The sequence below is a fragment of the Rhincodon typus genome, chromosome 4 (assembly GCF_021869965.1).
Source record: "Rhincodon typus isolate 14 chromosome 4, sRhiTyp1.1, whole genome shotgun sequence".
NCBI lineage: Eukaryota > Metazoa > Chordata > Chondrichthyes > Orectolobiformes > Rhincodontidae > Rhincodon > Rhincodon typus.
The window spans coordinates 88,148,603-88,171,036 of NC_063335.1; the positions used below are offsets into that span (position 1 = coordinate 88,148,603).

Sequence of the window (22,434 nt, forward strand, 5' to 3'; positions counted from 1 at the left end):
TTTATTTCAAAGGTTATGGAGTATGAAAGTAGGGAGGGTAAGCTAAAACTGTGGAAGACACTAATCAGAAGATAACTGGAATGCTGTGAATTGTTAAGGTCCCCTGAAAGATTTACTGGCATTGGAGGCTGGTTCACTGGGATGATACTAGGTACAGAGGGGCTGTCTATTGAGTAAAGGCGAGGTAGATTGGGCCTGTACTTGTTGGAATATAGACAAATGACAGGTGACCTTATTGAAAAATGCAAAATTCTAAGAGGATTTGGCAGGATATGTGAGGACAGGTTTTTTCCCCTTGTAGGAGAGTCTAGAACCAAAGGACATATCTTAGAATAATGGGTCACACTGTCTCAGATTGTAGTGAATCTGCAGAATTTGTTGCCACAGTGCACTGTTGAAGCTGGGTCATTAAGTATATTTAAGACTGAGGTAGACAGGTTTCTAATTAGTAAGGGAATCAAAAGTTATGGAGAAAAAGCAGGAAAGTGGAATTGAGGATTATCAGATCAGCCATGACCTTTTTGGAATGGTGGAGCAGACTTGTTGGGCTGAATGGTCTACTTCTGCTCCTATGCTGTATTATCTTAGGTCTGAGCCACTGGAGGTGGGATTGCTTAGCTTTGTGTATCGCATACTGCTTCCACCATTTGACAAACAAACAGGCAGGTGTGGAAGTTTCACCAGGTTGGCACATCCCATGAGAATTCCCTTCTGTCTGGATAGCACTGCATAGTCCCCTCTGCTGGATCAGTACTGCTAGTGAGAACATAATATACCCAAGGATGCTGGTGGTGGTATCTGAGGTAATATCCATTGGGAACGATTCAGTGAGCATGACTGTATCAGGCTGTTGCTTGACCAGTTTGTGGGATAGCTCTCCCAATCTTGACAGAAGTTTCCAGATGTTTGTCAGCAGGACTTTGCAGGGTCAACAACACTTGGACACTGTTGTCAGTTTTGGTCCCTAGGTCAATGCCAGACCTTGTGCTGTTTTCATTCCCTTTACCTCTTCTCTAGCAGTTTGACATTAACAGCTTGCTTGGCTAGTTTGGAGAGCTGTCAACGAGACAACCACATACATGCAACAAACATGTGACAAATGTTTTTGCCAAAAATAATATCTTCCTGTGCCTGACATGAGTGATGTTAACTACAGTGAATGTTCAAAATCAGGTTATTTAAATATTTTGACAGGGCTCCAGCAGGATTCCGGCTTTACAGTGAATGAATCTTCTTGTGGCACTATCTATCAGCTTTATCAAACAAGGGAGGTGAATGGACTTATAATTCAGGTCAACCATGACTTTACTGAATGCCAGAACAGATCTGATGGGCCGATTGGTCTACTCTGTTAGTCTGCCAGTACCTAATAATTAAAGTCCTCTTCCATGGGTGTTAATCAACTGTAGCTGAATTTTCAACCTAATATATCTTGTTTCTTCTTATTAACAGGGACAAAGAAGTTTAAAATCAAGGCTAAATGAAGCTGCTGAATGATAAATTCATAAATTTGTTTTCAGTGTTCTGCAGAAGCTGGGGAATGTAGTTTACAGGCTATGATTTTGATTTTCACTTTATTTGTCACGTATGCTGTGGCTTGTTAAAGATCAATTTGAACAACATGAGGGCATTCAGTAATGAAAAGAAATAGAAACGTCCAATTTTATGAACAAAGTTCAACTGCAATTTCTAACATTTGGGCGAATTCAAATAATGCAACGCCTCCATTGAATGATCCTACTGTGGTCTGCAAGGTCCTAGTGCCTGCACAGTCATGTTGCTATTCCAAATCATTGCTGTTTATTTCAGACTGGATTCAGGAATTTTACTGCTTCATAGCAAATTGTTATCCATTACAACTGTCTTGTCATTCTGTAAATTATATATAGACTTTCCCTCATATTTGGTGTTTTGTTTTGTAGCCATTTGTCCCATTATTTGGCTAAAACTCTGAAGTATCGATACAAAGAATTAATAAAAATATCGTAAAGCTGGATAGATTGTTAATGACCTGCATCTGGCGTTAAAACAGGAACAAAAACAGAAGTTGCTGGAAAAGCTCAGCAGGTCTGGCAGCATCTGTGAAGAAAAAAATAAGAGTTAACATTTCGGGTCCGGTGACCCTTCCTCGGAACACCGGACCCGAAACGTTAACTCTGTTTTCTCCTCCACAGATGCTGCTAGACCTGCTGGGCTTTTCCAGCAACTTTGTTTTTGTTCCTGATTTACAGCATCCGCAGTTTTTTTCGGTTTTTATTTTGCATCTGGCATTGTTCATTGTTGTATTTTCATAGAAACACAAACAGAGCAAAGAATTTACAAGACTAAAGCACATTGAGAGCTTTAGATTAGACTAAAGCACAAAGAATAGAGCTTGAGAAATTTATGAACAGCAGTTGAATCTCGAAATTCAGTTACAGCTTTTACTTCTAGCCTAAGGATGTTTATTTATCTAAAATTTTAAATGAAGCTTTTGAGCTTTTGATGGAGAGATAAAAGACTGTTGTACGACTATCTTCACCTATACATGATGTTAAATGGATATACATATACATATAAATATCCATGATGTACAATGATAGGGTTTTCAAGTTGCTTAATGTTAAACAATTGAATGTGACATTACAAGATGTAGAGATTCTTGCAAAATTGTTGTATTTCCCTTATTCATGTCAACTTATAGATATTTTTAATAATCTTTTCAAGCATGTTACTTCACACCTCTGGAGTAGGCTTCATTTTAGAGGAGTGTTTAGGGCCACAGTTAACTTAGCTAGTGAGGTACGCTGCTTATTGTACGGTTAGTCATTAAGTTAAAGCAATCGAATATATTTGAAATCGATCTGAACATCTAGCTCGGTCGAGAAAGAGATGTTACTTTTGTTTGAAGCGAAATGTAAACATTTCATGGAGCGGTGAGCTGGGCACTAGGACCTGGTACGCCCTGAGCTAGGGAGAGGAAGCGGTTACTAGTAACCAGGCTGAGAGCGAGAGGATGAAGAAGGGCTCGGTAGCATCAGCCCGAATGCAGGAGGTTTCCATCCGCAGCAGGCAGCTCTCACTGTGACAGGGGGAGTTCACCCAGTCGCGGGGAACAAGCGAAAACAGCTTATTCCGGAGAACGGGTTGACAAAGTGAGTAAGCTGGAAAGCTCCTATTGTTTGCATTTTCCTGCGTCCAAATGTCTGAGACTCGCCGTCCCAATCGTTACTTGGCCTGTAGAAAGTGATGTGTTGATTTCAAAAATCGAAGTGAATTACATTGACAATGTCGTCAGAAGTTACGTGACACCAGGTTATAGACCAACCTGACCAAGGAGCTTGTGATTTCAAATAAACCTATTGGTCTATAACCTGCTGTCTTGTCTCTTCTGACTTGTTCTGACCCAGTCCAACACCGGCACCTCCACATCACCGTCACTTTAACCAGCATTGTGAGAAGCTCGGATTTTCGGCGCAGCTTTCTTATTAATACGTTTATTGTGTTGCCTCTCTTATCTGATGGATTGCAAGCGAACACACGGAGTGCTGAATGTTATAGTGACCAAGTGCTGATGGTTTCTCCGCTTCAAGTGAGTACAAGTGGGGGTCACAATCTCAAGAGGACCACACCCCTTTTTGCCTTTCACCTTTTAAAAAGGATGTAGAGGGAAAACAATAGAATAATTGTTCTGGAGAAGTCAGACCAGACTGGAAACATAAAGTCTCCTTCCACAGGTACTGCCAGACCCGCTGAGTTGCTCTCGCGTTCTCTTCGTTATGTTTTAGGATTCCAACGCTGCTATACTTCGCCTTTAATAGAATCATGAGTATTTCTCGATGTGATCATTGTGGCTTTTAAGTCAGTCGTTTTGATGTGAATTAATTGTAAAAATGTGCACTGTTTCAGTTCTGCAGAAGTCATGTTGGACTTGAAAAGTTGACTGCGCTTCTATCTTCTCAAAAGCGGCCAGGTCTGTTGACTTTAGCACTTTCTGTTCTTACTTCAGGATTGGCTTTCTTATTTAAGGAAGCAAATACATGCATTGGAAAGCTGTTCAGAGCAAATTTCCACCTGGATTGCATGGGTTGTCTTATGAGGAAAAGTTGGACACCTCTGGCTTGTATCTGTTGCAGTTAGCAGAGCAAAGCAATTTGGGTTGAAGTCTACAAAAATGTTAGAGTCATAGAACCATACAAGTGTCATAGAGTCATATCACATGGAAACAGACCCTTCGGTCCAACTCGTCCATGCTGATCAAGTTTTTCAAACTCTCCTCACTTGCCTGCATTTGGTGCATGTCCCTGTAAACCTTTCCTATTCATGTACCTTTCTGGATTTCTTTTAACTTGCATCTACAACTTCCTCTGGCAGTTCATTCCAAATAAAAAAAAGCCTCTGTGTGAAAGAGTTGCCCCTCAGGTTCCTTTCAAATCTTTTTCCTCTCACCTTAAAGATATGCCCTCTTGTTTTGAATTCCCCCAGCCTAGGGAAAAGACCTTGCTATTCATCTTATCCATGCCTGTAATGATTTTATAGACCTCTATAAGGTCGTTCTTCAACCTCCTGCATTCCAGTGAAAAATGTCCCAGCCTCTCCTTATGGCACAAACCCTTCATTCATGGCAACATCCTTGTAAATCTTTTATGAACCCTGTCCAATTTAATAATATCCTTCCCATAGTAGAACAACCAGAACTGTACACACTAATCCAAATTTGTCCTCACCAACGTCCTGTATAACCTCAACATGACGTTCCAACTCCTATACTCTATGGTTTGAGCCATGAGGGCAAGTGTGCTAAATGCCTTCTTAACCACCTCATCCACCTGTGACACAACTTTCTGAGAACCATGTACCTGAACTCCTAGGTCTGTCTGTTTGACAACCCTACTCATGTAAAAACAATGTTTCTTCTTCTGTGATAATCTAAAACAACAGGGGAAGCTTTAAAAATGAGGAGTCATCCACATATGACAAAGATGAAAAATTTATCTCACAGGGCTGTGAGTCTTTTGAACGCTTCCTGAAAAGGCAATGTTTGAACATTTTTACGGCAGAGATTCATGATAAAGGGTGAAAAGTTATTTAGGTAGGCAACAATGTGGATTTGGGATTAAAATCAGATCAGCCTTGATCTTATTGAATGGCAGAGCACACTGAAGAATCCTCCCACCTCACTGACCAAACCCCACCCCCACTTCCTACCCACTAGCCTCATCCCTGCCTCGTTGACCTGTCCGTCTTCCCTGCCACCTACCCGCCCCTTCCTCCCAACTGACCAACCCCCATCCCAACTCCCTACTTACACTCACCTTTACTGGCTCCATCCCTGCCTTCTTGACTTGTCCGTCTTCTCTCTACCTATCTGCTCCTCTATCCACCTTCCATCATCGCCTCCCCCATCTCTATTTATTTCAGAGACCCCTTCCCCTCCCCCATTTCTGAAGAAGGGTCTAGACCCGAAACATCAGATTTCCTGCACCTCTGATGCTGCCTGGCCTGCTGTGTTCATCCAGCTCCACACCTTATTATCTCAGACTCCAGCATCGGCAGTTCTTACTATCTCACACTGAAAGATCTGATTGGCTTAATACTGTTTGTAATTCCTATGTTTGTATTCCCAGCATCTGTAGCATTTTGTTTTTATATAATATGCTTTCCAGTTGTTTGTGGCTTTGCAACTTGTCACTTATATTTCCCCAATTTGACGGGGGATGGTTAGTGGAGAACGTCAGGAAACTGAATGAATCGATATGAGATGTTAATTTATGAATCTGTTTTATTGATATCAGCATAACAGCAACAATGTACAAATGACAACCTCACCATTCAAACACGTTTGGGCATGTGTCGCAGAAATATTTGCCAGACAAGACTCATTTGCTCAGTCCATCTGCTCTATATCCCCAATTTCCTCTGGGATTGGGAAGCATTGTGCTTTCGTTTAGCAGTTGCTGGGGATGACGTGGAGCAAATAATGTGCAATGTTTTCAGGCATGTCTAAGTATCAGAACAATAGAGCACAGGTTTGAACTTGTGAAGTGGCAAAGCTTGGGGCAGACAGGAGAGCATGGCCCTGGGATGATTGAAGTTTAGAACCCGCTTCCTAATTGCCAGTTGATACTGGTTCACAAGTGACATTTAATAGATTTCTGATACGCAAGGGACTATTGTGTGTGTTCATTGAATAGCTCAAGGAGCTAAATGATGTTTTTCTGTTCCAATTATTCTATCTTCCTATTTTCTTACATTCCCAGAAGAAGCAGATACTAATCAGACAAAATGACACATCCTACCCCTAAATATTTGATAGTTGAGTCTTCAGCCACTTTGACTCTACTCTCTGGACTCTTTCCTCAACACTTTTTTCTTAATAGAATCCCTACAGTGTGGAAACAGGCCCTTCGGCCCAACAAATCCACACTGACCCTCGGAGCATCCCACCCAGACCCATGGGAAGGTGCAACACCTGCCCATTTCCCTCCTCCCTCCCCAGTGTCCAAGGGCCCAAACATACCTTCCAGGTGAAGCAACACTTTACCTGCACTTCCCAGAATCCAGTCTATTGCATCCACTGCTCACAATGTGGTCTCCTCTACATTGGGGAACCAAAGCATAGGCTGCATGGCTGCTTCGGAGAACATCTACATTCTGCTCGCAAAAAAAGACCCTGAACTACCCGTTGCCTGCCACTTTAACACACCACCCTGTTCCCTGACCAATATCTCTGTCTCTGGCTTGCTGCAGTGTTCCAGCGAAGCTCAATGCAATCTAGAAAAACAACACCTCGTTTTGTGCTTGGGGACCCTGCAGCCCTCCGGACTCAATATCGAGATCAATAATTTTAGGGCCTAAACTCTCCCATGTCCCAGCCGCCTACCCCACACATCAGGCCTTGTTACCATTTAGCCTGCCATTACACACCCCCTGTTGTTAGTCACTAATAGTCCCCATTTACAGCTATTCACCCTCCCAGCCTGATTGTTATCAACTCTTTGTCCGTCCAACTGCTCTTCTCTTTCTTTAGGCTTTATCCTATCGTTTACTCCCTACCCATTCCCCTCCTTTTTTCTGCATATAAACAGACATTTTCCCAGCCAACATCAGTTCTGAGGAAGGGTCACCGGACCCGAAACGTTAACTCTTGTTTTTTTCCTTCACAGATGCTGCCAGACCTGCTGGGCTTTATAGATGTGAGGTACTTGAAATTGAACCATATAATGAACAAACCAACATTCTGGAGCATAAGAGATAACAAGGTGTAGAGCTGGATGAACGCAGCAGGCCAAGCGGCATCAGAGGAGCAGGAAGGCTAATGTTTTGGGCCTAGACCCTTCTTCAGAAAATGGAAGGGTCTGAAGAATTTTCTGAAGAAGGGTCTAGGCCCGCAACGTCAGCCTTCCTGCTCCTCTGATGCTGCTTGGCCTGCTGTGTTCATCCAGCTCTATACCTTGTTATCTCAGATTCTCCAGCATCTGCAGTTCCTACTATCTCTGAAACATTCTGGAGCATTGTGAAAGACTACCTTCTGACCTTTCTGCATCATGCTTTTTAAAATGCCTTGGATTGTTCTGAAGATTTCTACCTAGGGTATTACTTGGTTAAGTTGCTGAACAGGGTTCTTTAAGTTAAATATTGTATGCTGCTTGAAACAGAAAGTGCTGGAAATACTCAGCAGGTCTGGCAACTTCTATGGAGAGAAAAACAGCTGTGTTTCAGGTTGATGACCTTTCATAAAGCATGGAATCTATGGATAAAGCCCATTTAATTCTGATGATTTGTTTTTGTACTAAATTCCCTTGTTGATGCCTTTTCCATGGCTCAACAAATTTATTAAATAATTGAAGAGTATTTTGTAAAAGCGAGGTGAAGATGTTTTGCAAAGGTTTGGTGGCAAGGATTTGTAGATATCTAATGACAAATAGAAAATGTAGGAAATATATAAAATAAGCATGAATATCTGAAAAGAGTAAGGAAAACCTTTTCGCTGTGAATCTCTCATCACAAATGGGTTCAAACCCCAACAACTGATCGATCTTTTCTGGTTATAGATGCTGATGTCTACTGTGTCTTTATGACTATACAAATGTACCTGATAGTGAACATATTAACAATTGCTCATGGGGCATTTTCAAAGTAATTGCTTGCTCTAGGACCTGCCAGAAGCTCATATAAATTGCAGCCTTTAGTTAAATGTCATCAAAGATTTTGTACACACCGCTGGATAAACAGGAGAAAATGAAATTACAATCGTTGCTCATACATTGCAGGGATGTAAAGAATATATCTTTTAAAAAAAAGAAGTGCTATGTAATGTTGTAGAGTTAATATTTTCTGCTAAGTTGTTCATGTCGTTCTCTTTGTTAGTTGTTCCTCTTTACATTGCAGAATTGCTGAACAGAGCAGAAACAGAGCTGTTTCCGGTGCTAACCACAGAATTCATCTTGTATTTGTGGTATGGGTTCAAATTTGAAAATAAACAACCTGAATCTGTTTTAAAATGCTGAAGTACAAAGCCTTTTTCAAAGAAACTCACATTGCAGGGATTGATTTCTTCTAAGTTTTACGTTGTCTTTGTTCAGTGCTGAAAGAATTTTCTAATATTTTTTATCAGCACATCTGGTGGAGCAAAATCAACCCAGTCACCCATGGGGCATTTGTTACGTATATCCTGTGCTGGTTTGAAGCGGTTTTTTTTAAAAGAAAGCAACTTCAGTCTTCCAGACAACAACTTCCTTAGCAATCTATTTCATTTCCAGTCTTTTTTTATTATAATCTGTGCAGAGCTGCATTACCTGTCACTTCCTTCCTAATTTTCAAAATAAAGGATTGTTAATTGTGGCCAATGCCTTGATATCACAACAGGGAAAGGCAAATCCCAAGAACTATCAGAGCTGGTAGGGATATTGAACCCCACACTATTGGTGTTTTTCTGCACCATACTCTAGTCACCTCGCAAACTGAACTAACTGAACCCCCTGAAAAATAATACCATTGTCAAAGTAGCCAGATATGGTGAGATGTAAGAGAGTCAGAGAAATACATGTGAAGGATAAAAGCTGACAAACCGTCTCTTGGTGTTCAACAGCTGAATCCCATACTATCAACATCTGAGAGTTACCATTGACCAGAAACTGAGCTGGACTAGCCATATAAACAATGTGGCTGCAAGAGCAGGTTGAAAGATAGGAATTTTGTGATGAGCAATTTTACCTGCTGAAGCCTCCAAGCCCATCCACCATCTACAAGGCACAAGTCAGGAGGTAGAATGGAATACACTGCACTCGCCTGAATGAATGCAGCCCCATCAACACTCAAGAAAATTGAGACCAGTCCAGAACAAAGCAGCCCACTTGGTTGGCATCACATCCACTTCAGTCACAACAGTCACTCCCTCCATGACTAATACACAGTGGCAGCAGCAAGTACTATCCACAAGACGTTCTGCAGTAACCCGTTGCATTTGCTTCAAATACACTTTCCAAACCTATGAAATCTGTCATTAAGAAAAACAAGGACAGAAAATGCATTGGAGTATCACCACCCAGAGCACGGGGTTGGAAGGGTATATACGAACCCAATAACCAGGACCTGGGCCCCCAAAAGGTCTGTTGTGCTTGACACAGGGAGGAAGGTCTTGGGATGGAGGCAGGTTTGTCCAAACCATATAGCATCTTAACTTGCCCTAAGTCATAATTCCTTCTGTCTCTGGGTTAATATCCTCAAAGTCCCCTCCTATGAGCACTGTGCGCCTACCTACCCACGCTCTACAAAGAGGGCAGCTCACCGTAAACTTCTTGAGGACAAATATTCGCAATTCCCACATGTTGTGAATAAATAAAATAAAATAAAAATACCATACAGCTGAGAGGCCTGTTTCAGTGCAGTAAATTCGGTATGGTTTTGTGTAAGAAAGATGCCCGAATTATTAAGGGCCACTAATTGATCATCGGTATCCTTACGAAGTCTGAAAAAGTGTTTTATCTTGAATTTTCAAGTTCATTTTAGTGTCAATGGTGATCCTGACAGTCTATAAAGTCACATTTCTAAAGTAATTTGTCTGTGTTTTAAGACGGCGCAGACAGTGGTGACTCTACACCACACTTTTCACTGTATTTTGTAACACGATACACATAACTAAATCAAATCAATGTTTAGAAATATCTTTTCTGAAGAAGGGTCCTGACCCAACTTTCCTGCTCCCCTGATGCTGCCTGGCCTGCTGCATTCCCCCAGCTCCACACTGTGTTACATCTGACTCCAGCATCTGCAGTTCTTACTATCTCTGAATATTTAGAAATGTTGGCTTTACCTGAGCCTGCTAATTGTTCTGGCCTATAAAGCTTTTACTTTGAAATGCAAACAAGTAGAATTTATCGTTATCAAATAAATACCTAATGCACTTATATCAAATTCCTTTTTCCATGTTTTTAAGGAGAGTTAAGATAAATGGTTAAAATAAATGCCAGAGCAAAGAATGTCATATGTATACATTTATATGATAACATTACTCAATAATTTCTAGACGCTGATGAGGTTACTGTTTTGATTCAGAGGCCATTGCATAACAGATAAGAAATGGGTAGGAAACTGTGTCAAAACAACTATTAGTCAGAGATTGATTGTCAGAAAATGCAGAAGCTAAACTCAAAGAACTTGGACTTGTGCTCTATTTATTCCCATAAAACTGTCCACTGCCAAATTTTTTGAGGGTTTCAGTCTGGAATCCATGGCAACTGGGCTCAGTTGAGTGGCCCTGGCCTCCGTGCCTGTTTGCCATCACAATCCATCCCTGCAGCACACTTTGCAGGATGGGGTCCCTGAACCAGCTTCCATTTCCATTTGCCAACCCATTACTGAAAATGCAGCCCTTGTGACTCTGTCTCGTATGCAACACCAGTTATTGGGATAGTTTGCAATCATTTTTCTTTAGCTTTTCTTTATTTTTGCTGACAATGGTTGTTGCCAAGGGACAAGAAAGACGTTGAACAACATGAAGTGATTGGATGAGCAAAATGTTTCATCCAATTCTGTTTAAGATTGTATTAAAGCATTAGTTTGCTGCATTTTACTGAGGAATAGAATACTTTCTGCATTCTACAGCTAGACTAAGTGATTTTTTGGAGCAAGTAAGTTCATTGAGAACCTCTTGGAAAACATAATTTCCATTAGCTTTGGGATTTTTTTCCCCTGTAGGACTGCCGTACTCAAGCAGCAATTTGTGCCAAGCATTTTAAACGTAAAAAATTCCATGATATTTGACTATAATCTTCTCTAACCTTTATATCATCGATCTTCTTGGTGGAAAGTTCAGCCTAATATCATTGTTTCTGATTGTGGAAACTACCCAAAAGACCTCTTAGCCAAAAGATTTTGCTTCTTTCTATAGCTGCCAAATCATACCACACTATGTTGAATGTTAATGACATTTCACTTGCTCCTGATATATTTACACCAGTGCTTCTAAAACCATTGTTTCTGTAAGCCCACTTTGAGGTTTGAAAATTGTTGGGACACCTCGGTGAGAACAATGAGAACAGGAAGACTGCTGTAATAATTGGTCAGAGCTCCATGTGACTATTGCTGCCTCAGTTACTTTACGTAACTCTGGTTTATACGATGGGCATCTGTAAATGGATTATATTGTGCTAAATATCTTAGTGCAGCTTTAGAAGTTAATCTGCAGCCACTATTTTCCACAGCTTTTCAAAGATTCAGGATTTGAAACTTCAATCCTTACCATCAAAAGATTAACTATAGGTGTTTGTCTATCATTTCTGCACCTGAAAATGGGAGCACTGTAATGGTGAAACCCATGCTGGTTATGTTTATTTTGTCCATATGTGCATTCAGTAGTAGTTGCAGACTAATCAGGGGTCAAAGTAGCTGTCTTTGGCAGGCAAAAATGTCTCAAACTTAAATCCAGTGCTCAAGATGAGCTGCAGCTGGCTGATGTCATGCTACATCTTTGAGGATTAGCAAACTCAGGCATTTCACCGAATCCCCACAGTGCGGAAACAAGCCATTCAGCTCAACAAGTCCACAGCGACCCTTCAAAAAGCATCCCATTGAGACCCATCCCCCTACCCTTTTACCTGTATCCTTGCATTTCCCATGTATAATCCACCTAATTTACACACCCTTGAACACTATGGGCAATTTAGCATGGCCAATCCATCTAACCTACACACCTTTGGACTGCAGGAGGAAACTGGAAGACCTGGCAACTCACACAGACACAGGGAGAATGTGCAAACTCCATACAGACAGATGCCCAAGAGTGGAATTGAACACAGATCTCTGGCGATGTGAGGCAGCAGTGTTAACCACTGAGCCACCATTCCACCTTAAAAGACAATTAGACGTAGAGGAAATGTTCCCACTTATGGGGAGACTGAAACCAAAGTCCAGAAATGGAAGATAGTGTCTAATAAACCCAATGGGAACTTCTTTACTCAGAGGTTAGGATGTGAAACCTCTTATAGTTGTATATGCTGTGGTGCCAACCAGCTTGTAGTAGTTTGCTGCCACCATCCCCTTTCCTTGACTGGGTCTAAGAACCTACTTAGTTTACGATGTAGAAGAAAGCCACTGGTGAATCTAAACAATAGGAGGCTCTTGACCTAAAAATTGGTCAATTGCATGAAAGCAACAAGAGGGCATAATTATAAGTGAGAGGAGAAAGATTTAAAAGGAACCTGAGGGGCAATTTTTCACAGAGGGTAGTTTGTATGTGGAATGAGCTGCCAGAGGACATGGTGGATGCAGGTACAGTTGCAACATTGGAAAGACATTTGGACAGGTACATGAATAGGAAAGATTTAGAAGGATATGGGCCAAACACTAGCAAATAGGATTGGTTTAGTTTTGGAAACTTGGTTTGACCTGGACGAGTTGGACTGAAAGACTGTTTTTGTGCTGTATGACTCTATAAGTTACATTAGTGAGATAGATATTCGACTGAATCTCATGGTTATTTTTTCCTTTTGAACAAATCCAAATTGCCTTGAGGCTTTTGGAGGTCAAGGCCTAACCAGTTTTATCACCATATCTTACCAAACTCATCTCATTTAATTCCATTCTACAGCTCTGTAGCATCTTCCGTATCCAATTTTGAGCCTATCTTACCATGCACCGTTTCCAGAACAACTCGCCACTGAGCAGATATCTAGAGAAACCCCCAATGGTATCCAGTGCCACCCGTGCCATTTTTGCCAACCCGTGGTGCACCCAGGACAATCATTGACAATCTGGAGCAGCCCTGCACAGTTCCTGATATTTGCCCATACATGGCAATTAGGGTGAACTCTGTGCCCAGATTTGTGGGCAGCCTCCTGAAGGTCCGACTGGACGAGACAGTGCAAGCATGGGACATTCTCTTTCACCGCAACCAGTGGTGGAGCTCACAATGCCAGATCATGGTGACCTTAGCTGAGGTTGCCGACCAGGTCCACGCAGTCTCAGCTGTCTGGACGAATGCCCAGCATTGTAGGAAAAAGCTCAGCGTCCTTCTCCACTCTGCCAGGGTAAGTGCCACCATCTTCTCTCTGAGACCTCACACTCATTCTAAGTACATGGTATGTTGGTCAAAGATGTACCACAAGGGTTCTCAGAAGCTAGCTGTTGGAAACCAGTGGGCGTGCGGTACGAGTAGCCTGAGCCCATGGAAGGTACCCTGAGATATTGTTACCCAGTGCCCAGCATGGAGGCCAATGAGAGCAAGCAGCGTTCTGAATCTCCCTCGTATCTGCTTTGATTTCCTTGTTGCATTTTCCCCAATGTCAAGCCTGTTTGTCAACATTGGTAAAATGGGAGACTGAATAGTAGCAAGGCAATGTGGGCCATTAGTAATGTATTTAATAATCAATAAACCCCATCAGTTAGCAATTTGCTGCTGTCTAATGAGAATCTTGCCACAATGTTTATGAAAAACATAAAAGATGGCATGAGTAGTTCCTGACATTGAGATTGGCACCACTGATCATGTGGCCCAATTCTGTCACTGGTCTCACCGTAGTCCATGTTGGTCACATCCCTCTATAAGATTCTGCCCCACGTTGCTAATATTATTGGAGTTCTGTAGCTATAATTCTTCATCCTATCAGATCTAGCCTTTTAGCCAGCCAAGGCCATAAGACATCATCAGATTGGGTGAAGCCTGATGCAGTCTCCAACAGTAACTCTTTCATAGCCATTACCTTGTCCACCACCAACAGATGGTAATGCAAAGTGCAACAAATAGCATTTAAGGGTATGAATGCATGAGACAGAAGAGATTTGATGTTTTTGTTGTTCGGGGGGCAGAAGGCTCATAAAGTGCATGATCACTGTAACCTACCAGCGAGGCCACTTGACCTGTTCGTGTTTAATGTAATTGATGCAATAAAACTCTGATGTGAGCACCCTGTTCAAAATTTAATCCGAATAATTTTGTCAATGTCAGCATCCTGTTCAGAGGAGTCATTTTTTACCAAAAATATGCTGTATTCATAAAATTTGTTAATAGAAACATTTCAATTATAATATTGTAGGACTTATATGAAAATTCAATCTGTATGATTGAAACAGTCTTCATCTTCATAAATACATAATATTTCATAATTAAATTCTACATCTGGTATGTAGCCCAAGGGCAAATCATAGAAAGTGCAATAGGTATTTTCTATGCCACACTTAGATGCTTCTACGCATTTGCAATACTTCAGCTGTGGCATTTACAGCAATCTTTATGGTTTGACCCAGTGCATTTCCCCAGTTGTCAGTCAACCATGCACCACATAGTAATTGACTTTAATGTTACACAAATTGCCTGTTTGATGCTTCAAAACTTTTCAGAAAGGTTTGGAAGGGTATTCACTTGTGCAGGCAGCAGCCATTTTTGTGCCAACAATTCCTAAACAGATCAGCTGGTGAGAGCAGCAGGAAAAACTGTTTGAATGAGCTAATCTGTAGGAGGAGGTTCAATCAAATGGGTGTTTAATAAATCATTTGGGAAGAGAACATTCAAAGGAGCGGACTTCAGGTGGAGGTGGAGGGAGATGCACTGTCCGTAGAGAAGTGTGGTTCTTTTTGTTAGAATTGGTTTCACCCCTGTGAAAATGAAATGTGAAAAATGAGTGGCTCATGAAGATATAATTCTCATTTGAATATTAGAAGTTGGCAGCTTTGTGAAGGGCCAAATGCTGGCAAATAGGACTAGATTAATTAACCCTTCATGATGCTGCCAACTTTTAATACACCTTGCATGGTTTAAAGTGAATACGAAGAACTACTTTAATAATGTAAAGGAAGTTGTAGATGCAATTTCATATTAGAGTAAGGGCTTGCCAAGACAGAATGTTAACTTGAAATGACCTCATGCTGTCTGCACAGTTTTCGATGTGTCAGATGTTGTCTGAACGGAAACAGGTCATGGGGGATTTGTCTCTGCGCAGTTCATGGGAATGTGCAGTTGCTCTATAAATAAAAAACATGTTAAGTATTAGGGAATGTAAAGAGGTTGTCCTGTGCTGAAAAGCATCTGGCTGTTCATCACTGAAGAGCTAGTGACCAAGATTAAAATCAGACTCAAGTTACTCTGTTATTAAAGCTGCATGCCAGTCACTTGGAACATTACAAGAATGTCATCCAGTCTGCAAAGAATAAGGATGTATACATTTAAAATTTACATAGGGCTACATTGGATTGACAGCTCAAACCGGACCATTCAGTCCCAATGATCCATGTCAGTGGACAAACGCCACATGAGATTCCTCCCTTTCATTAATGTCAAACGCAATGGTATGCCCTTCTTTTCCATTTTTAGCAAGAGTTTCTAGCTTCCTCTTCAGTTGTTTCTAAATTATTGCCTTAGCTCTGACAGCGGGCTCCACATTCTAATGATTCTTTGGGTATAGCTATTCCTTTTTGAATTTATTTTTTTTAATATTTATGGTCCTTAGCTGTTTCCACCTGCAAATGGAGACATCTTCTCTGTATTTGCCCTATCAACTGTTAAATAATTTTAAAGGCATCCATCAGCTCACGCTTCAGAGAAGGCTGCTCCACCTTTAACTTTGGGGCTGTCACAAGATGTGTATCATATCTGGACCCATCCACTGTAGTCATGTAGGATTGTCTCAGGTTGATCTATCGTACTGCTCTAGTAAGGGGCTTTGACGTTAGGCTGCTGATGTGACAGCCTCGATATTGAGGTTTTTGCTTGGCTGGATGACTGTAGGATGCCAAAGAGGTGTTTCAGTGCAGGACACTGTTAGTTTTGGCACAGCAAGGTGCGACAGAGCTGCCACCAAGATGGAACTGAAGACTGTGGTCATAGCCGTGGAGGATTGATGTCCTGGTGTGGCAGTGATCCAGAATAGTTTTTAAGGGCCTTGAAGAGACACTGCTGCTCCTCTGTAATTCTGGGCTTTACTTTGATGGGTGTCTTCTTTACTGATGCCTCTGGAACTGACGGACCAGTCACCCCTCACTGCATAGACTGAAGCAATCAGCGTAACCATTTTAAAATGGTGATGATATTGAACTTAGCAGGGTGGTAATAACATCAAAAATAGAGTGGATGGTCTTATCACCTCATTAATTCTTGACAAAGCTACTCAAATGTTTACCTAATTGTAGGTAATTATAACTTTGGTAGTAAATGGGTGGTATCAAATTGGCTATCCATTTTATACCTCACTTATCTTTTGACTTCAATGGCTGTGAATGGGCAGTGAAATGTACACATGGTGTGCAGAATTTGATATTACCATTTTACACTGGCAAAGTCCAAAGTCCTAAGGACTTTTTGTGCTGATCAAAAATCAAAACAAACAATTCCTTTAGAACCTGATCTATATTGTCTTCCTTCTCAAGAACAAAGAACAAAGAATATTACAGTACAGGAACAGGCCCTTCAGCCCTCTAATCCTGCACCGACACGCTGCCCGTCACAACTAAAACCCCTTACCCTTCCGGGGGCTGTATCCCTCTACTCCATCCTAGTCATGCATTTGTCAAGGTGTCCTTTAAAAGTCACCATTGTATCTGCTTCCACTACCTCCCCCAGCAGCAAGTTCCAGGCACCCACCCTCTGTGTAAAAAAAACTTGCCTCATACATCACCATTAAACCTTACCCCTCGCACCTTAAACCTATGGCCCCTGGTAACTGACTCTTCCACCCTGGGAAAAAGCTTCTGACTGCCCACTCTGTCCATGCTCTTCGTAATCTTGTAGACCTCTATCAGGTTGCCCTTCAACCTCCGTCATTCCAGTGAGAACAGCCCAAGTTTCTCCAACAATTCCTCATAGCTAATGCCCCCCATACCAGGCAACATCCTGGTAAATCTATTCTGTACCCTCTCCAAAGCCATCACATCCTTCTGGTAGTGTGGCGACCGGAATTGAACACAATATTCCAAATGCGGCCTAACTAAGGTTCTATAAAACTGCAACATTACCTGCTAATTTTTAAACTCAGTGCCCCGGCTGATGAAGGCAAGCATGCCGTATGCCTTGTTGACTACCTTCTCCACCTGCGTTGCCACTTTCAGTGACCTATGTACCTGTACACCCAGATCCCTCTGCCTATCAGTACTCTTAAGGGTTCTGCCATTTACTGTATATTTTCCAGTTGGATTAGACCTTCCGAAATGCATTACCTCACATTTCTCCCTGCCCAAACTCCCCAGCTGCTTCTGATGTACTAATACCAACACGATAGAAACTGTGAAATCCTTTGGAAATGCTTCAAGATTCATTCCCAATTGGGAGGGCTCAGGAAGCATTTGTGATCCAGGCTTGTGAGATCATACTGACAGTTGGCCATTCTGTATTCTGTGGCTGCTTGCTGTCTTTTTCTTAATCTTATTTTTCCTTTTCTGATGCAATGCTTAAAAATTAGCACCAATTTGCATCTGAGGTGGCAAATGCAGTGCATGCTTCAACAAATGCAGACTCTATGCAGAATGTGGCCAATTATTCTCATAGGATGGTAGCTGATAAGTCCAGCCAAAGCCAACTCTTTTTGTAAACAATTCTTGTTTCCATTTTGTATTAGGAATCCAAAAATTCCAGAGCTATTGCCTAGTCTTGATGTTGTAACCCAGCAATTTGTTAAGGTATGATACTTCAGTGTGAATTACTAAATATGCATCTGAATCATTTGTGTATGTTTAATTTTAAATGATCTTCTTCTATACTTCATCCAGTGTTTGACTGTTGAAGACTGGACAATCATCAGTTTACTTCATTCCTTGGTTAAAAAAATATCCATTGCACTGTTCTGTATAGCTGCATTTTGTTCAGTATTCAATTAACGAAAATATCATGCATTTTCTCTGTATCATCATTCAGTTTTCACAGCAAAAGTATGTAAGTTTCACTAATATTGGCAGTATCAGGCCCTGCTTCAGACTATTTGATGTTGAAATCGTTATCCCTGTATCTGTTACCCCAGAACCAACCAGTTCACTTCTTAACAAGCCGTTTTCAAGACTTTGCCTCCATAAACTTGAACACCTCTAATACTTTTCTGCCCCATATCTTGATAGTGGCAAGTCCTGTTGCCCCCATCACCCCTGTGCTTGTCCCTGACTTACAATATTCATTCTAGTGTTCAAATCCCTCCAAGTCCTCACCTCCTCTCCCTCTCCCTATACTTCTGCCTTGAAACCACTGACAACTCTGCCTTCCTCTGATGTATCCCTACTTCCCTTGCCCTCACCATTAGTGGCTTTTGGCAGTCAGCCATGCAATCAGCTCCTTTTGAAAGTGGAGGAGCATGTGTGCCAAAACCAGAGTCTTGACTCGGGGAGAATGACCTGGTTCAGTATTTGCTACTCTTTCAGCAGAAGCTATGTGCTATGGCAAAGTGTAATGCTTTGGGGGAGGGATGGAGCTTGAGCATCGAGGCTGTTGATATTGCCACTGTCAGAATTGTGCTTCATTCCACTTGGAGGTCTCCCAAACTGACAATGTTTTAGCTTTTTTTGTTCCCCAGAAAGATTTCTATTGTAAAACAGACTGCACTTCTAAATTTTAAAGTATCTCTTTACACTAGGCTCACACATGCTTTTCAATTTTCTTTACCTGATTATCACCTACTCATTTGTTCCTCTGATGTTTTACTATTTTGCAATGTTTCCCTGCACATAAACAGGAGTTGTATAAATGGATGCAGTCAGGTTATTGTCAGTAAGGTTGTTTTCAGTTTAGCTTTCTCACCGTGTCTCAAACTATTTGTCCTTTGTGACAGTTGCACAGATGTTCCCAGATCTTCAACAAGAGCTGCCTACTGAAGAGACTCTCCAGAGGTAATTCGAAGCACTATGATGCATATCTTAGCTTTCATGCTTTATAGCATTGGTTGGGATGCAGTTAATTCAGAAGATAACTTGTTTTATTGGGGAGATGCCGTTATTTGTCAACAATATCTGTAGTTCGGCAATTTGAAACATGAGAATTTTTTTGCACATGGAACAGTTGGCGTTCTGTTGTATTACAATAAAGTCAGAAAGTGCTAGGAATACACAGATCTCAGAGAAAATTGATTCGGTTTTAATCGTCTCCACCTGAAACATTAGTTTTGCTTTATTTTTCAGATGCTGACTGACCAAACATGTATTTCGAGAATGTTCTGTTTACATTTCATATTTACAGGCATCCTCTTTCTTTCTCAGCCATGATAGGAGTGAATAGTGGAATAGTTTTGAGGGAGCTGAATGGTTTGTTTGCTTTCCAAGACTCTGGGTGTCGGCCCCCAAAATGAGCCTGTTCCCATTAATTGAACACCAGTGACACTTCCATGCAACATTTATCAGCCTGAGGGGGCTGGATTTGCCAGATAAGTTTCTTCCCTGGATTAAAATTCTACCCAAAATTAAGTTTGGATATTTAGTGTTAGTATGATGGCGACAGTGTTCATGGGCTTAGTTAACCAGTTTTTTTTCATATTTTGGGCAGAAAAGAGACCTTGTGTTATTTTACCACAATTGTACCTCATAGAAATGGGACTACAGCGTGTTGGATAAGAACATTCTTCCTGGTGAAAGGAAAAATAGAGTTGCCTTATCTGTTTGTACAAGACAGCCAAAATGCCACATTGTGGTACCATCTCACTGGAGATTAACTGCTTTATTGGTGCTTATATGGATTGGTATAAATTGAGATGATCAATCACTGGAGGCAAAATTTATTGTCCCCTCCTGAATGCACTTAATTCAATGGCCAGCTCCGATGCTTGACTTCCTAAATCCCGTCCAATGTCTACAACATAAGTCAGAAGTAATGGAATAAACCTGACTTGCCTACATGGGTGCAGCTCCTACTATATGCAAGAAGCTTGATATCATCCAAGACAAAGCAGCCCACGTGATTGGCTCCTCATCTGCAAACGTTCAGCCCCTCCACCACCGAAGCTCAGTAGCAGCAATGTGTTCTATCGACAAAATGCACTGCAGAAATTCAGCAAAAGATTCTTAGAGTACCTTCCAAACACATGCCCACTGCCACCTAAAAGAACAGGAGCAGCAGCGACATGGGAACACCACCACTTGGAAGTTCCCATCCATAACCACTCATCCCATCTGACTGGAGCTCGAATACATAGGAGGCCCAGTCATCTCCACGGAAGTATCTGATTGGCTGGCAATTGCAACGACACGAGTTCTCACCAGAACATGGAATATTAATTTCTGTCTTTAAGGACACAACAATTTCTGTGTTCAAACAGACAGGCAGGAAAGACTGTTGTGAGGATATTAGATAAGGTTTGAAATGTGAGACGGTTTCTGTTTAAGGGCAGCACAGTGGCTCAGTGGTTAGCACTGCTGCCGCGCAGCGCCAGGGACCCGGGTTGGGTTTCACCCTTGGGCAACTGCCTGTGTGGAGTTTGCACGTTCTCCCCATGTCTGCGTGGGTTTCCTTCGGGTGCTCTGGTTTCCTCCCACAGACCAAAGATGTGCAGGCTCGGTGGATTGGCCAAAAATAAATTGCGTGTAGTGTTCAGGGGTGAGTAGATTAGGGGGGTGGGTCTGGATGGGATGCTCTGAGGGTCAGTGTGGACTCGTTGGACTGAAGGGCCTCTTCCCACACTGAAGGGATTCTATGAGAGGTGAGAAGGTATTGTGTCACAGTGACTCAGAACGTGAATTTGAAGAATAGCATCTTATCTTCTACCTGGGCCACAGTCAATTTTGTCTGCATGGACTTCATCAGATTATTCCCAAGCTGAACCCTGTGGCCCATTCTAACTGTGAGAGCAATTACAATGATCCACTTTGCCCCACCGCTATTTCTAAGTGATAGTTTGTTCCGTGTGCAAACTTTCAGTTATTAATATCTTCTTGCTTCTTTTCTTGATTGTATTTTGTCAGCTCAAAGTTATCATTGATGACCAGTGAAAACTCTTGTTCACCTTGGTACCTAAATCCGCTGAGTGGCTCCCCCTGTACGTGCCGTCGCAGCCCTCGCTTGCTAACAAATGGCTATTATGATCTAAGTGAAGAGAGCTTCGTGGATGAGGAGGGCAATCTCACTCTCATACCATCCAAAATAAACATCAGTTACAAGGAAAATCTTGTACGGTGAGTATCTCGTTTGATAAATGTGCCTGATTGCTGTATTACAATCACACACACAGGCTAATCACAGGTTCTGAAACAATGTCTATCTTCAGTAGACTGAACCACACAGTCCAAATACTGAGGTTGCACTGTGTGTCCTATCATTTAGTTCACTTTCAGTGCCATTGAGTACAGCTTTCAGATCTATTTGACTGAAGGACATTAATTTAACACCGAGATGAGGAGGAATTTCTTCTCTGACGGTTGTGATTCTTTGAACTGCTTGCCATAGAAAACTGTCGAGGCAGTCCTTGTGTACATTAAGGCTGACATAGCTAGATTCTTGATCAAGGAGAACCAAGGGTTGTGCAAAAAACAAAGGAAAGTAGACGTGAGGAATGTCGGATCACCCACGATCCTATTGAATGGTGGAGCAGGCTCAAGGGGCCGAATGGCCTACTCCAGTTCTGATCTCTTATGGTCTTATGGTCTATTTATTCAATATGAGAGCTTATTCAATATAGAAGGAAAATGTTGGAAGTCATAGAGTCATAGACATATACAGCACAGAAACCAATCCTTCGGTCCAACTCGTCCATGCCAACCAGAAATCCTGCATTAATCTAGTCCCATTTGCCAGCATTTGTCCCATACCCTTCAAAGCCCTCCCTATTCATGTACTTATTAAATGTTGTAATCAGCCTCCACCACTTCCTCTGGCAGCTCGTTCCATACACACACCACCCTCTGCATGAAAACGTTACCCCTTAGTTCTCTTTAAAATCTTTCCCCTCTCATTTTAAACCTATGCCCCCTAGTTTTCATGTCATCTGCAGAGTTACTAACCATGTATACCAATGCAAGTCATTTATTTAGATGACAAAATGATTATCTCACTAAATTGAC

General features: G+C 41.6%; 1 protein-coding gene across 1 annotated transcript in view; it reads left to right on the top strand.

Annotated features, from left to right (window-relative positions):
- Positions 1 to 2,999: 2,999 nt before the first annotated feature.
- tmem71 (transmembrane protein 71) overlaps positions 3,000 to 22,434 on the top strand; it is a 38,479-nt gene continuing 19,044 nt past the window's right edge. Inside the window, exons 1-4 of the mRNA XM_020532062.2 lie at positions 3,000 to 3,134; positions 18,024 to 18,084; positions 19,221 to 19,278; positions 21,340 to 21,549. Of these exons, the coding sequence (XP_020387651.2) occupies positions 19,229 to 19,278; positions 21,340 to 21,549 (260 nt within the window). The 5' untranslated portion in view covers positions 3,000 to 3,134; positions 18,024 to 18,084; positions 19,221 to 19,228. The remainder of the gene's footprint in view (positions 3,135 to 18,023; positions 18,085 to 19,220; positions 19,279 to 21,339; positions 21,550 to 22,434) is intronic.